General features: G+C 35.7%; 1 protein-coding gene and 1 long non-coding RNA gene across 2 annotated transcripts; both read right to left on the reverse strand.

Moving 5' to 3' along the window:
• Nucleotides 1-5,865: 5,865 nt before the first annotated feature.
• Nucleotides 5,866-7,939, reverse strand: LOC107062906 (uncharacterized). The gene is made up of 3 exons (XR_001474922.1): nt 7,785-7,939; nt 7,630-7,709; nt 5,866-7,499 (listed from the first exon to the last, which is right to left on the reverse strand). It is a non-coding gene; the product is annotated as an uncharacterized lncRNA (long non-coding RNA).
• Nucleotides 7,940-9,494: 1,555 nt separating this feature from the next.
• LOC107062984 (uncharacterized) lies at nt 9,495-11,665 on the reverse strand. Its single transcript, XM_015314322.1, has 5 exons — nt 11,650-11,665; nt 11,205-11,458; nt 10,002-10,590; nt 9,796-9,944; nt 9,495-9,644 (listed from the first exon to the last, which is right to left on the reverse strand). Exons 1-5 carry the CDS (start codon nt 11,663-11,665, stop codon nt 9,495-9,497), a joined length of 1,158 nt encoding a protein of 385 aa, XP_015169808.1.
• Between the last annotated feature and the right edge of the window lie 2,880 nt (nt 11,666-14,545).

Here is a 14,545-nt window from a genome sequence, read left to right on the forward strand (position 1 = left end):
TCAGAATTAGATCAGTTGAAACAGTTGTAAATTCACGCTAGGGCTTGGAGAAAAGAGAAAAGAGGAGAAAGGAGAAGAAAAGTCAAGATTCGTCAAGATCGTGCAATTTTGGTTGTGGATTTCGCCAAGGATTCAATCCTACAAGGTATGTGAGATCACATAGTGTTGGGTTAGTTCACCCACGCACCAATCATGATTCAATTCAGCAAAGTTGTGTAGTTTTGAAAACAAAATTACAAGTTCTTGATCAATTGTGGGTTCTTGTTGTTGAAGTTTATTGAGTTTGATTCGTATTTGAGGTGTGTTTTTTAGTAGAATCTTACATATATTGATGAAATAGTCTATTCTAAGTGTTTGGGGAAAGAACCAAGTTTAAATAGGGGTTTTAGAGTTGAAAAACGAAGAAGAAAAGTCGAAATTCACCTGGGCAGGGTTCTGGGGCGCCGCTCCAGCCAGAGCGCCACAACTTTAGTTCTGAAGTTTGGGCTCTGGTACCCCGTGCCTCTGCCAGAGACGCTAGTTCTTCCCATTCTTCCCCTTTCTTTCCGTACTAGTTCCTTAGCAACGTACCTATGTTTCTTAGTTGATTCCAACACTCTAAGGTACGTCTAAACATCATGAAATCATTATTAACATGAGATCACGAGCCTTGAGTCCATACTTCAATTCAAGGAAAGTTAAGAGTCAAGTCAAAAAGTTAAGAATCAAGTCAAGGGAAGTTCATAAAGTTTTTCACAAACGTTTTAACTTTGTTTAAGACTTAAGCTTTGAGTTCAGTAAAGAGTAAAAATAAAGTTTTTTTTTTCTTCAAAGATTATACGGGAACTAAGTATTCCCAAAAGTTAAAATGTTTTTCACATTTGAGCAAGAAAGGGAACACCGATTTCCAAGAGAGCTTTTAAGCTAAGTTTTGAGTAATTATCTCAAACCAAAGAGGATAAGTTCCACTAGAATCCACATTTGTAACATCAAATACAAAATAAACAAGAAGTCGATTAAAGGAAGAACCCTAAGAGTATGAGTCAGCCCGCCGGCGGCGAACCTTTTCCGGTGGCTGATTTACTAACATCTACTTCAGAATTTCCTCTTTTACCTTCAAAGGCCTCAACTGCTACTAAACTGTTAAACCTATGTCTTCCTAAAGAATTCTCATTTGCAGAATCCCTTAACCAATCGGCTCAACAAAGTCATGACAGTATTAGAAGAGAATTTACACTGGTTGGGGGTATCCCACAAATCAAATGGACAGAGGAAGAGGTTGACAGAATGAATCAAATTGAAGAGCTTCAATTTGCAGTGGTAGGAAAATTTACGCATGAATGGAGTGGTTTAGAAGAATTAAGGAGGATAATTCCTCAACAATGTGATGTTAAGGGTAATTGTCAAATTGGCTTCTTTCGTAATAAACATATCCTCATTCGTTTGACAAAACATGAGGACTTTGTTAATCTGATTTCAAAGGGAGCTTTCTATGTCAAATGCAAAGACGGGTATTCTTACCTAATGCGCACACTGATATATGATTCTAGGTTTAATGTTAACGAAGAAACATCGCTGGCCATGGCGTGGATATCTTTCCCTAACCTATTGCCCACTTTTTTTTGTCAAAGAATGTTTGTTCTCTTTAGTTGTTGCTGTGGGTAAACCTCTACAAATTGATCAAGCCACTGCCAATAAATCTAGGCCTAGTTGTGCTCGTGTGAAGGTTCTAGTGGATTTGAAAAAGAATTTCCCTAAGGTTGTTCAGATGAATATAGAGAATGAAGCTACTGGGGAAGTTAGGTATAATATGGTTGCTATTAAATACGATTATGTTCCAAAATATTGTTTTGATTGCAAAATGCAAGGGCACAATAATGAAGAATGCAGAATGCGCAAAATCCCACAACCTAGAGATGTGGAAAATTTTCAACATGATAGGGGTGGTGGTATTAATAATTCAGATCCTCGGCCTATTCCCGCTAAACTCTGTTATGTGCATGGATTTTAAAAAGGCAAAGCTAGAGTCCTGTCAAGTGGTAGGGTGGTTGGTGACCTTGGACAATGGGCTGTGGTGAAAGATTTGAGACCTTGTGAATATCAGCTACCTATAGCAGTCAAAAATAAATTTGATGCTCTTACACGACATGGAGAGGAGATGGATAAAGAAAGGAAGTTATAGGCAAGAAATGAGTAGGACATCAGTAGCAATAAGCAAACTAATAAGGATGCAAGAATATTCCAGCAAGGGGAATCCTCTAAAGATTGGGTCACAAGGTCCTTTGGTAAGAAAAATGATATAATTGTACTTGATAAACATGCGCAACAAAGAACAACAAATATACAGAAACATATCAAAGGAGATGAAGTGCAGCAGAATAGCAATGAGATTGAGGTCATAGATGCAGATAAAGGGCAGAACTCAATGTCCAGCAACACCAATGTGGATAGACATGAAGCACAAAAGAATAGCAATGAGGCTGAGGTCATAGATACAATTAAAGGGCAAGATTCAGAGTCCAGCAATATTAATGTAAATAGAGACGAAGCACAATAGAAGAGCAATGAGATTGAGTTTAATGCTAATGATTTAGATGAACATGTAGTTTCCAACAATATTAGCAACCAACAGAAAGATTTGATACTCAGTCAAGCATATTATTTTTCAAACATGGAGTTGACAATTGTGGAAGTTCCTAATGCAGTTCAAATAGATGAGTCACAGATGATTCAAATAGAGTCTCCTAATAGAGTTCTACACGATATTGTGTCTCATAATTTAGAAGAAGTGAAGAGTCTTGAAGCAGAAGATAACCAAATTGCTAAAGGTATTATTGAAATTGAGGAATCAGAGGAGATATGGGATTATGTACCAATTGAAGCTAATATATCTCCAAAGCTTTTAAAATGTGCCAGAAAGGGGAAGAAGCAGGGTAATGGAGAAAATACTCAGCCTACCAGAGTTCAACCGAAGAGAGCTAAATCAGTTCCTAAGATATATGAAGGCTCTAATTTGGAATATTAGATCTGTGAAGTCTCAACAAGCATTTCATAGAGTTTAGATGCTTCATAATTTCCATAAGTTCACTTTTATTGGACTATTGGAACCGTTTCAAAACTCTAGACATATTAACAAATATAGGAGGATATTAAGGATGCCTTTGGCTACGTCAAATTGCAATGGTAAAATTTGATTTTTTACAAACCATGATTTTACTACTACTGTGATAAAGGACACTGAGCAACAACTAACTTTGCAATTACATCATCAAAGTTATATTCACAGTTTATTTGTTACATTAGTTTACGCTAAGTGTAATGCTGATCAAAGACAGATGTTATGGGAAGACCGCTTCCAATTGGCTACAGGAATGACAAGTCCATGGGTAGTTGGAAGAGATTTCAATGTTGTGTTAAATGCAGAAGAAAAAATAGGTGGTTCACCGGTGAGTTATGCTGATCATGAAGACTTTGAAAACTGTATTTCCTCCTGTGATTTAAACGAAATACAATTTAGAGGCAACCCATTTACTTGGTGGAATGGTAGAGCTAATAATGAGTGTATCTTTGAAAGATTGGATAGAATTCTTTCTAATCAAGAAATGCAGGGATGGTTTAATCATATGGAAGTTGAGCATCTAGCTAGAACAGGGTCTGATCATGCCCCTATGCTTTTAACTTGTGAAGAAGTTGCAACCAGGTATAAGAAACCATTTAGATTTCTTAAATTCTGGACTGAAAATGCATCATTTATTGATGTGGTGAGGCAGAATTGGGTAGAAAATGAGACATTACCCATTCATAGCCTTCAAGGAGAATATAAAGAGAGTGAAAACGGCTTTGACAAAATGGAGCAAAGATACTTATGGTGATATCTTTAAACAACTCGTTATCAGAGAAGATATTGTCAAAATTAAAGAAAAATTGTTTGAAGAACATCCCAGTGGTGAAAACAGACAAGTGCTTCAAAGAGCTCAAGCTGAATTTAAGAGGTATTTGGACTTGAAGAAATCTTCTAGCAACAAAAAGTTGGGTATGATTGGTGCGAGAATGGAGATAGAAATACAAGATTCTTCCACAGTATTGTGAAGGGAAGAAGAAAGAAGCTCCAACTGCACATAATTCAGAATAATCAGGGAAATTGGCTTGAGGAAGAAGAGGAAATTGCAGCAGAGGCTGTGAACTTTTATCATTCTCAGTTCTTACGAGAAAGAGATGCTACAGAGTTTTCCTTATTAGGTAACATTCCTGAAATAATTAGTGAGGCAGATAACGCAATTCTTTGCAGGCAACCAACTCTTTAGGAAATCAAAAAAGCGGTTTTCAATCTAAATGGTGTTAGTACAAGTGGTCCTGATGGTTTATCGGGTGTTTTCTATCAATGTTATTGGGATATAGTGGGTACTAATATTTTTAGAATGGTACAAGAGTTTTTCAGAGGTAATTCTCTTCCTAGATTCATTACTCACACTAATTTGGTACTGTTACCTAAGAAGGAACAAATTCAGTCCTTCTCTGATTTAAGACCAATTAGTTTGAGTAATTTCACTAATAAGATTATGTCCAGGGTTGTTCATGACAGACTGGAAGCTTATTTACCCAAATTGATTTCCTACAATCAATCAGGTTTTGTTAAAGGTAGAAGCATCATTGAAAATGTGCTTTTGACACAAGAGATTGTCTCTAACATCAGAAAGAGAGGTAAACCAGCAAATGTGATCCTAAAGCTTGATATGACCAAGGCTTATGATAGAGTATCTTGGTTCTTTTTTATGCAAGTTTTAAGGAAAATGGGCTTTTCAGAATTGTTTGTTGATTTGATTTGGAGATTGATCTCCAACAATTGGTATTCAGTCTTGATCAATGGCCAAGCACATGATATTTTCATTCCAGTAAGGGAGTGAAACAAGGAGACCCTTTATCTCCTGCTCTCTATCTTATCGGCAGAAGTGCTTTCCAGGGGCCTAAATGTTTTGTTTGATGATGATCAAGTTATAGGGTATGGTTTACCAAAGTGGAGTGCTAAGCTTAATCATTTGGCTTACGCAGATGACACTATTATATTTGCTTCAACTAACAGTTACTCTTTGAAGAGAATAGTGTCAATTTTGCAGGAGTATGAAGTTCAGTTAGGTCAGAAAGTCAACAAGGAGAAAAGTGCTTTCTATTTACATCAAAGTGCAAGTTTTACTGAGAAACAATTGGTGGAAGAATGCACATGTATTACTAAAAGTCAATCTCCTTTGAAATATCTAGGTTGCCCTATCACCCACTCCAGGAAAAGGAAGGAACATTATGAAGAGCTTATTAAGAAAGTGAAGGCAAAACTTCAATCTTGGAAAGGGAATATGTTGTCATATGGAAGAAAAGAGGTTCTTATCATGAGTGTGCTACAGAGTGTTCCAATTCATGTATTATAAGCTATAGTTCCTCCTATATGCGTGCTTAAGGAACTTCATAAGATTTTTGCTAAATATTTTTGGAGTAACAAAACTACAGGCAAGAGTAAACACTAGGCTGCATGGGTTGATGTTTGTTTACCTAAACAAGAAGGAGGTTTGGGTTTTAGATCCATATTTGATGTTTCTAAAGCAATGTATGCTAAATTATGGTGGAGATTCAGGATTCAGAATACCTTATGGGCTAATTTTATGTGGAACAAATATTTTAAGAAGCATATTCCAGCTCTGGTTCAATGGAAAGGTGGATCTCAATTATGAAAGAATATGTTACAAAATAGGGATGTCATTGAAAAATTTATATGGTGGGAGCCTAAGGGTGGAACTTCTACTGTTTGGTATGATAATTGGACCCAACTAGGTCCTCTTTACACATATCAAACTGAAGTACAAACTTGTCACTCTTTGATGGACATTGAGATTTTCATGAAGGAAGTAGGGTGGGATTATGATAGTATGTATGATCATCTGCCTTATCATGTTGTGGAACATATTAGGCAGCATATGGATCATATTAGACAGACTGATATGGGAGACAAACCGTGGTGGATCAAGACAAGCATTGAAAAGTTCTCAGTTAAGAGTGCATGGGAGATTTTGAGGGGAAAAAAGGAAGTAAATGAAAATTGTAAGATGATATGGGTGCAAGATCTTCCTTTTAAGATATCTTTCTTTAGTTGGAGGATTTGGACTAATAGAGCTCCAGCAGCTGCTGTTATAGCTAATTGGAATCCTAATCAGTCTCAACTTTGTTTATGTTGTACTGTTCCAGTAAGAGAAACTATGGAACACTTATTTTTGAAAGGTGAAATTGCCAACAAAGTGTGGCAATATTTCTCATCTGCAGCTGGAATATTAGGGCCTTGGATTTAGTTGAAGCAATCTATTAAAAGATGGTGGGATGTTCAAGGAAATACTAGGCAAAAGGTGATGTTTCAAGCTATTCCTAATATAATCTTATGGTTCTTATGGAAAAGGAGAAATATTGTGCTTCATGGTGGTAATTACACCACAAGTAAAGTGATTTGGGACATCAATAGTACTGTTCAGAAATTTATGAAGTTAAAGTTTCAATATACTAATGTCCCCTCCACTTGGCCACAGATGGTTGCTCTATTGGATGCTTTCAGACCTAGGTTTGTCTATAAATGGGTTAAATGGCATCCTCCACCATCTGGGTGGTTGAAATGTAATACAGATGGGGCTTATAGAGGTAATCCTAGGCCTAGTGTTGTTGCCTTTTGTATCATAAATCACGAAGGAGAGCTGGTGATTGCTAAGGGGGTGAGGATCCCTGATTCTACTAATCTAGTGGCTGAAGCTATTACTATTAGAGAAAGTCTTCAATGTTGTTTGGAAAACAACTTTCCAAACATTATAATTGAAACTGACTAGTTGGCTTTGGTACATATGCTGAAGGGAGAGTGGGAAATACCTTGGAATGTGACAATGGAGGTCAATTCCATCAATAGATTGAGGAATTCCATGTCAGTAAGAGTACAACACTCCTTAAGGGAGGGAAATACTCTTGCTGATTTTTTTGCTAACTTGGTTTTTCTTTTTGCAGGTACATATGAATTAAGATCTCTCCAAGAGGTTCCGGATACAGCCAAGAGAATTATCATCTTAGATAAACAAAGCACACCACAATTGAGGATAAGGCAGTCAAACACTACAAGAGTATAAATGGTTTGATTAGAATATACTTTACATATGATACTGATAAAGCTATATTAGATGATAAAAGCTACTACACATTATATGATGTCTGAATGAATTTCAGTTGGTTGACATACCATGCACCTGGTGAGAGTTTAGGGTGTTTCATATGGTATAAAATCAAGACTCATAGATTGTAGCAGTCAATTAACATCTATAGTAGGTTTATTATTTCACAATACACATAGCAGAATAACTTCGAAATTGGTTATTTCGAACAATCAGTCCAAAAGAGAAGAGAATAATTGGTTGGGTTCAATTGTGTACCTGACAATTTTTTCAAGTCCAGAATACTTTGCACAACCTGTACAATAGTGTAAATCCCAAAAATCCATACACAACCTCGAAGAAAAAAAAAAGTCAGAAATTAGTAATTCTTTTACGATTTAAGGTTCGGTGGTGGTATTAATCCTGTTTTTGGGTTCAACCCACTGAAGGTTAGATCAAAGAAGATGAACTAATTTCAACTAACCTGAGGTTAAATGGATGGATTACCCTCTTTCCACATAATCTACACGAGCTTGGATCCACATGAAATCTACGAGGAGAAAACTGAGCAAAAAGATTGAAATCATTTGGCATGGATAGATTGAGATGAATCTGAATAGAAGTGAGTAGGCAAAATACCAAAGGGTTTCAAGGGTATACAATTACGCCGAATTGAAGTAGAGTTTCAGCTCCGATTTGATTATGTATCGAGGAAGAGGCGCTGCACCTGCAAGTACTCTTCAACTTCCACTTTCCTAATTTTTTTTTTTGATATTTCTTAGTTGGTAGGAGTTGTCTTTTATTGTTTTGTTTATTTATTTGGTGGGTTGTTCACTTAGGCAACCCATATGTTTTGTATATATTTTCTCTTAGTTTAATAAATTCTTGACCCATGTGGTCTTTGATTTAAAAAAAAAAAAAAAATCTCAAACCAAAGAAAGAGTTTTATTTTTAAAGATATAAGTGGTTAAAACACACCTAAACTATACCTTTTTTTTGAGTTTCATACCCAAACTATTGAAAGTGTGAGAAACACACCTAAACTATTACACTTTAGTTTGAAAAACACACCTTTGTGCTGACTGGACCACATGTGTGTGTACACACTCTTTTGCGCGCGTGTGGCCTTGATTTTCGTCCACATGGCTTCTCTTTTTCAAAAAATAAATATCAAAAACACACCTAAAACTATAAAATTGTTTGACTACTTTCCCACCTAAACTATTAGGAGAGTGAGAAACACACCTAAACTATCATTCATAAATTTGAGAAACACACCTTAAAATTATATGTTACACTAGTTGCTTAAGCTCGCTCAAAAGGGACTGATATTTGTATATCAATGATGCCATACAAGGAATCCACGACGCCCTTTGGTAGCTTTAATAATTTGAGGGGTGAGTAATTGTCCATGACATCAGATTCTATTTTTTTTTGTTTGTTTAATAACTAGTTAGACTATATTTGTGGTATCATTATGCCACCAAATAGAGAATATTTTCTTTCTATTGAATTATCGCTTTTTACAGACTACTTCATCAATCATTTTCTGATTACGATTATTTAAACAACTATGAGCAGCTAAGGACAGAAGTCACCAAAGCATTTTTAGTAGCTCGAAGTAAAAAATTGATCGGCTCTAGTTTGTATAGTATAGAAACACTGAAACCAAGTAATGCTTCAATTTGCCGACCAACCTGCCGACCAACCTACAACGATATTAAATTACTTGGGCTGCAAATCAGTATACCATCCTATTCACAACCAAAATACACGACTTAAGAACAGTTCGAACCACATGAAAAATCAGTCACCATGTTTAGTAGCTTACAATAACTACTTGGGCTGCAAATCAATCACCGTATGTAGTAACATCAAAGTTCACAACTAAAATTCGATATCGTCCTATTCACAACCAAAATATGCGACTTAAAAATAGTTCGAGCCACATGAAAAATCAGTCACATCATCCCTAAACACCTTCAGTTCTTGCTGCACCTTATGATGACGTTTGTGACTTGATGTTCTTCTGTCTAAGCAAAGCACTTTTATGTTGAAGTTGTCTTCCTGTGATAACACTTTTCCCCTTCCATTTAAGACCTTTACTTGGTGCATACCCAAGGTCACCGGTGACAATAGCTGAACTTATCAGTTTCTTTTGTGCTTCACTCTTGATTACCCTACTAATAGATCTTCCTTGCTGTAAAGTATAAAGAGTCGTTAAATTATTTTTAAGAAGTTTAATCAAGAATATAAGCTTATTAACTCTCATTTTTTACCTCGGCAACAAATAAACCATCTTTGCTCACAAATACTCCATGACCCACTACTCTTGGCCTCTTAAATGCACTATTTGCACCTTTTTCTATTACCACTGTCACTTTGCACTATTGCTTGAGATGGTTCAGAAGATTGAGATTGTTGTACTTCTTGAGTGGGGTGAGATTTTTTCTTGCCACTTCTTTTACTACTGGCAGATGCTTGTGATGTAGTAATACCCTATGCAAAGAATAATTTTGAAAGTGTTAACAGTATTAATACACTATAAATAAACGTTAATAGAAATCAAATGTACCTCTGAAGTGGCTGGAGGTTTGTTTGGACATTTTCTTATAATGTGACCTTTTGACTTACAAGCGGAGCAACTCACGGTTTTCCCCCTCTTTGGAAGCTTTCTAGAACTTGGTACCTCTCCAAGTTCCTTCTTTCTTTTTATACCAGGCCTTCCTGGAATTTTCCTAACAAGAGGTGGCTCAACTTTTGAATTCGATGTCTCGGGCCACATCTTCATGTTTGTTACTGGTTGTAAAAAATGTTTATAAGCTTTTAGCTAGGTTTCTTTTTTGTACCACTTACAAACTGAGTCAAGGAGATTAGCTTCATCGTGATGTATAGATGCTATTGCATGTGCACAAGGAATCCCTTTCAATCCCCAACTTCTACAAGTGCAAGTTCCTTGAATTAGGTTAACCATATGTATATATGGACTATCTTTCACTTCATACCCAATGTCACCATTCCAACTAGTTTCCACCCTCATTGACTTCTTCACATTTGTATTTAGCACCAACATTGCCATTGGAGATATGTCATGAGTCCAACTATTTACAAATGTTATCACTTTAGTGAATCTATTCATTACCTTTTTCCTTATTTCTTCAAGCATACTGATGATAGTCTTGTCCCTAGCACCCAACCCCCAAGCATTAAAACTTTCAGCCATATTGTTATCCACACTGTCACATTTTGAGGATGTCCTAAACTGTGCTTTGGACCATCTATTAGGATTGAAGTTTACCATGTCATTAGAAATATCTTTGCCTAATTGTGCTAATTTATCCAAGTTCTTCCTGAGTTCAGCTTCAAATGTTGATCTAGCACAAGCCCAAAACCTCTTTCTTTCCTCAACACCTTCCAGTTTTTTTACCAATTTGCAAGTATATGTCTTGCACACATTCTTTGTTCACATTCTAGAAGCAACTCCTGAACAACTAAATATAATCCCTGAAAAACTTATGTGGTTAAAATCACTCAAAACAATAACTAAAAAATATGTTGCTTGGACTCTTCAAAAATGTCAATGAGGGCAAGTTGAATTAGCCAAAAGTAGTGTATTTTTTGTTAATCCAATACAAGTGTGGCATCAAAAGTGAAGAATACGCACAACTAAGACTAAAATCACTATACAACTAAAGCTAAAAGGGATGAAAATAGTAGCAAAAAAAAAAACAGTAGCTAAACAAGTTGAATAACAAAGTACCGCTAGAGTTTCTAATTTTGTGGACAAGATAGAATGTTGTTATGGACTATCAAAAGGTCCTTACAAAATGCTGAAATCAATAGTTTAAAACTACTTATAACACATCAGCTAAAAAATTATGAAATCAATAGTTAAAATTGGATTATAAGAGATGAAACAGAGGTTAAAAAAGAGCTTAAATTAGTAGTTAAATTACTTAAAACACATTAACTAAAACTTGTAAAATCAGTAGCTAAATAAGCTGAAAATAGCAGCTAATATTGGCTAAAATAGCTGAAACCAGAGGCTAAAAATCATACCTTTTGCATATCACTTATGATAGTCAATCCTTCTCCTTCATCATTAATGTCCAAATCAGATTTCAAGATTCTCAAAAACCAAGTCCAAGTTTCTCTACTTTCAGTTCCAACAGCAGCCCATGCTATTGGGAACATCTGATTATTCCCATCATTTGCAATAGCAACAAGTAGCTGGCCTTTAGATATTCCCTTCAAAAAGCAACCATCTAACCCAATGCACTTTCTACAACCCTCAATGAATCCTTTTTTCAAAGCTGAAAAACAAATATAAAAGGAATGAAATAATTTTTTTCCATCATCACAATTTGTCACTTTCACCACACAAGTGCTTCCTGGATTTGATTCAAGAAGCATATCTCTGTAGTCATAGTACTAAACTCAGCAACATGATCACCTATTATCTTTTTCAACACCATTTTTCTGGCCTTCAAACACACGAACTTACCAACATACAATCCCATGTCTGTCCTGACCAAATCTTGTATTTCCCATCCCTTTATGCAAGGTTGAGAAACAATTCTACTTTTATAGTACTTAGCCAAAAACTTAGAGTTGCACATTGTGTTGGTATTGGTCCTATAACACTTATTCTCTAGGATTGTAGGTTTTTATAATGAAATCAGAAGATTTGAAATCTTTGCTTGCATAGAGTATCCAAGGACAACCATTAGCTTTGCATTTTACTCTGACCCTTCTTTGATCATTGTGGATCTTATCCAGTTGACAACCTCTCTCAATTGCATACTTGCTAAAAGCTTCTATGAATTTTTTTACATTTTCAAATACCATATTAAGTTGCCACACAACTTTTTTCCATGTTGGATCATATGAGACCCTTTTGTCCTTCTTTCTTGCCCTTAAAATATCAGATCTTTCAACATTTATTTCCCCCTCACTTTCACTTTCAAAACTATCGACATCAGAACTGTCGTAAAAAGGCTCATCACCTACTAGCTTACCAGTTAAATTTTTCTTGGGTTTATCAATGTCTTCAAAACCAGGATCTATGCCAACTTCTCCCAAAAAACACTAAGCAATTTTTTTTTACTTGGCTCTTATTTTTTCTTCAAATATGCTTCCAAATCCTTCTTAACTATGCTCAGCTCTTCATGAATATCACTCCCATATCCATCCTCGTCACTAGAAAAGTCAACATTCTCATCAGTTTTAGCATCACTATGCACAATAGTTTCTACTTCATCTTCCTCCGAATCTTCATCTTCACTAGAAAACTTATATTCATATTCAACTTCATTTGTGTTTCTGCTGCCATTTTTCTATCAGATTTTGATTGTTGGACCCCCGACAATTTGATATCTACCATCAATAAATGTTATTTCTTTCCCTAAAGGTGCATTGAGACCTTCACCAGCTTTGTTGGTAGACTCTTTATTAGGTCTATCAACTTCATTGCATTTGGTCTCAAAAGACTCATTGGTCACATGTGTTGTTTTGATAAAATCTTCCCCTTATGGCAGATATAAATGTCCATAGTACCCCCAGCAACCAACAAATTGGCTAAGACCAACGAATCCCTATCTTTAACCAATTCTACCAAATTGCCAACTTGAGCAGCTCCAATATATATTTTTTCTATATTGGTAACCCCAAAACCCCTGCAATAGTCATTCACTTCCGGAATAGACAAATGGTCTATATCAACATTGAAGGCATATTCTTTCCCCCCCCCTCCCGCAATATAAGCAGGTCCTACCTCACTCACAAGTATACCACCGATGTGAAACCTCAAATTTATGTACTTAGTGCCCATTACCTTAGAACAATTGAAATATGCAAAGTTTAATGAGCCAACTATTGTTCATGAAATCAGTAGCTAAAAATCGCCACCAGTACAAAAATTAAGTTCAGGAGTAAAGAAAGAGTACCTTATGTAGTCAATTTCTTTTCCTTTCAAATCTTTTAAGATGGTATGAATCAAAACCTAAAAAATTAAACAAAATCATTAATATTTTGAGACAAATATAAGAACCCTAACATTTTTTGACAAATGAGTAACTAACCTCCAAACCATGATGAATTTGTGAATTAATAGTTAAAACCCTAATTTTACTCAAAATTTTCAGACACCAAAGAGACTCAACTGAGAAACAGAGAAAGATGCTTCTACACATTGAAGGTTAATCTTTAATCTTTTGACATGGTGGAATTTGTTTCCATGTGGCATTTAAAAACTAATAATTGAGACAGTGTAATACACACACTATCATATTTTATTTGAGGTGTGTTTTTCAAACTAAAGTGAAATAGTTTAGGTGTATTTCTTACACTTTTAATAGTTTGGGTACGAAACTAAAAAAAAAGGTATAGTTTAGGTGTGTTTTAACCACTTTTCTCATTTTTAAAACATATGAGCTGAGTATATTTTGGGAGTAGTATTGAACACCTATATGGGGATGTGAGTTCATAATAACTCAAGTTTCCATAAACTATGTAGCCATCATGGGTAGAAAGGATCATACTTTTTAGATGATTCCTTAGTGCTTTTTAGCATAGACTAGTGGATCCACTTAGTTAAGGCATTCTATATGAAGGAAAAGTATAGTACAGTTGTGGCAGCGTGGGAAAGATGATGTATCATCACTTAGGCTCATAGTGGTGGTTGTCGGTTAAAGAAACTCCCACAGTATTATATTACTTTACATGTAAATTGAGTTGTTATTGCATTTCTTTAACAAATTGAGTTGCTACCTCCTATTTTAAATGCTTTGTATAACTGCACCATTATTGTTGTTTACTTTACATTTGAGTTGAGTTATTCATGAGTTGAGTAAAGTCAAGGTAAGTGTTCTTTTCAGATTCCTTTCAAGCTTATGTCTTATTTAGTGTTCCCCTCGCATACTTGTACATTCAATGTACTTATTCCATTTGGCCTGCATCATTTTATGATGCAGACACAAGTAACCAGGATCAGCATCAAGCGCCTCGTTGATCCAGTTGAGCACCCAAAGTCAATTGGTGAGCCTCCTTGCTTTTTAGAGGACTCATTTTACCTTGCTTTCTAGTATTTCAATTGTTAGGTGATCGGGGGTTTTGTCCTGACATCCCTCTTTGTTTTAGAGGCTTCATAGACGAGTAGTTATAGTTCTTTAGTCTTTCCGTTTTCAGTTGTATACGTTAAGACTTGAGTTGCCATTTTGGCTAAGCTTTATATCTCTTTAAATTATTGCATGAGTTATATTTTGAGACTGTCTCTTATGTTTAAGTCTTTCGCTGAGTAAGTAAGCCAGGCCAAGGGTTTGCTTGGGGTCAGAAATGGTTCTCGAGTGCCAGTCCTACCCAGGGTGAAGGTTTTGGGCGTGACAAAAATATCATTTTTCATC

Source organism: Solanum tuberosum, unplaced genomic scaffold (assembly GCF_000226075.1).
Source record: "Solanum tuberosum cultivar DM 1-3 516 R44 unplaced genomic scaffold, SolTub_3.0 scf00013, whole genome shotgun sequence".
In the NCBI taxonomy this organism is placed as follows: domain Eukaryota; kingdom Viridiplantae; phylum Streptophyta; class Magnoliopsida; order Solanales; family Solanaceae; genus Solanum; species Solanum tuberosum.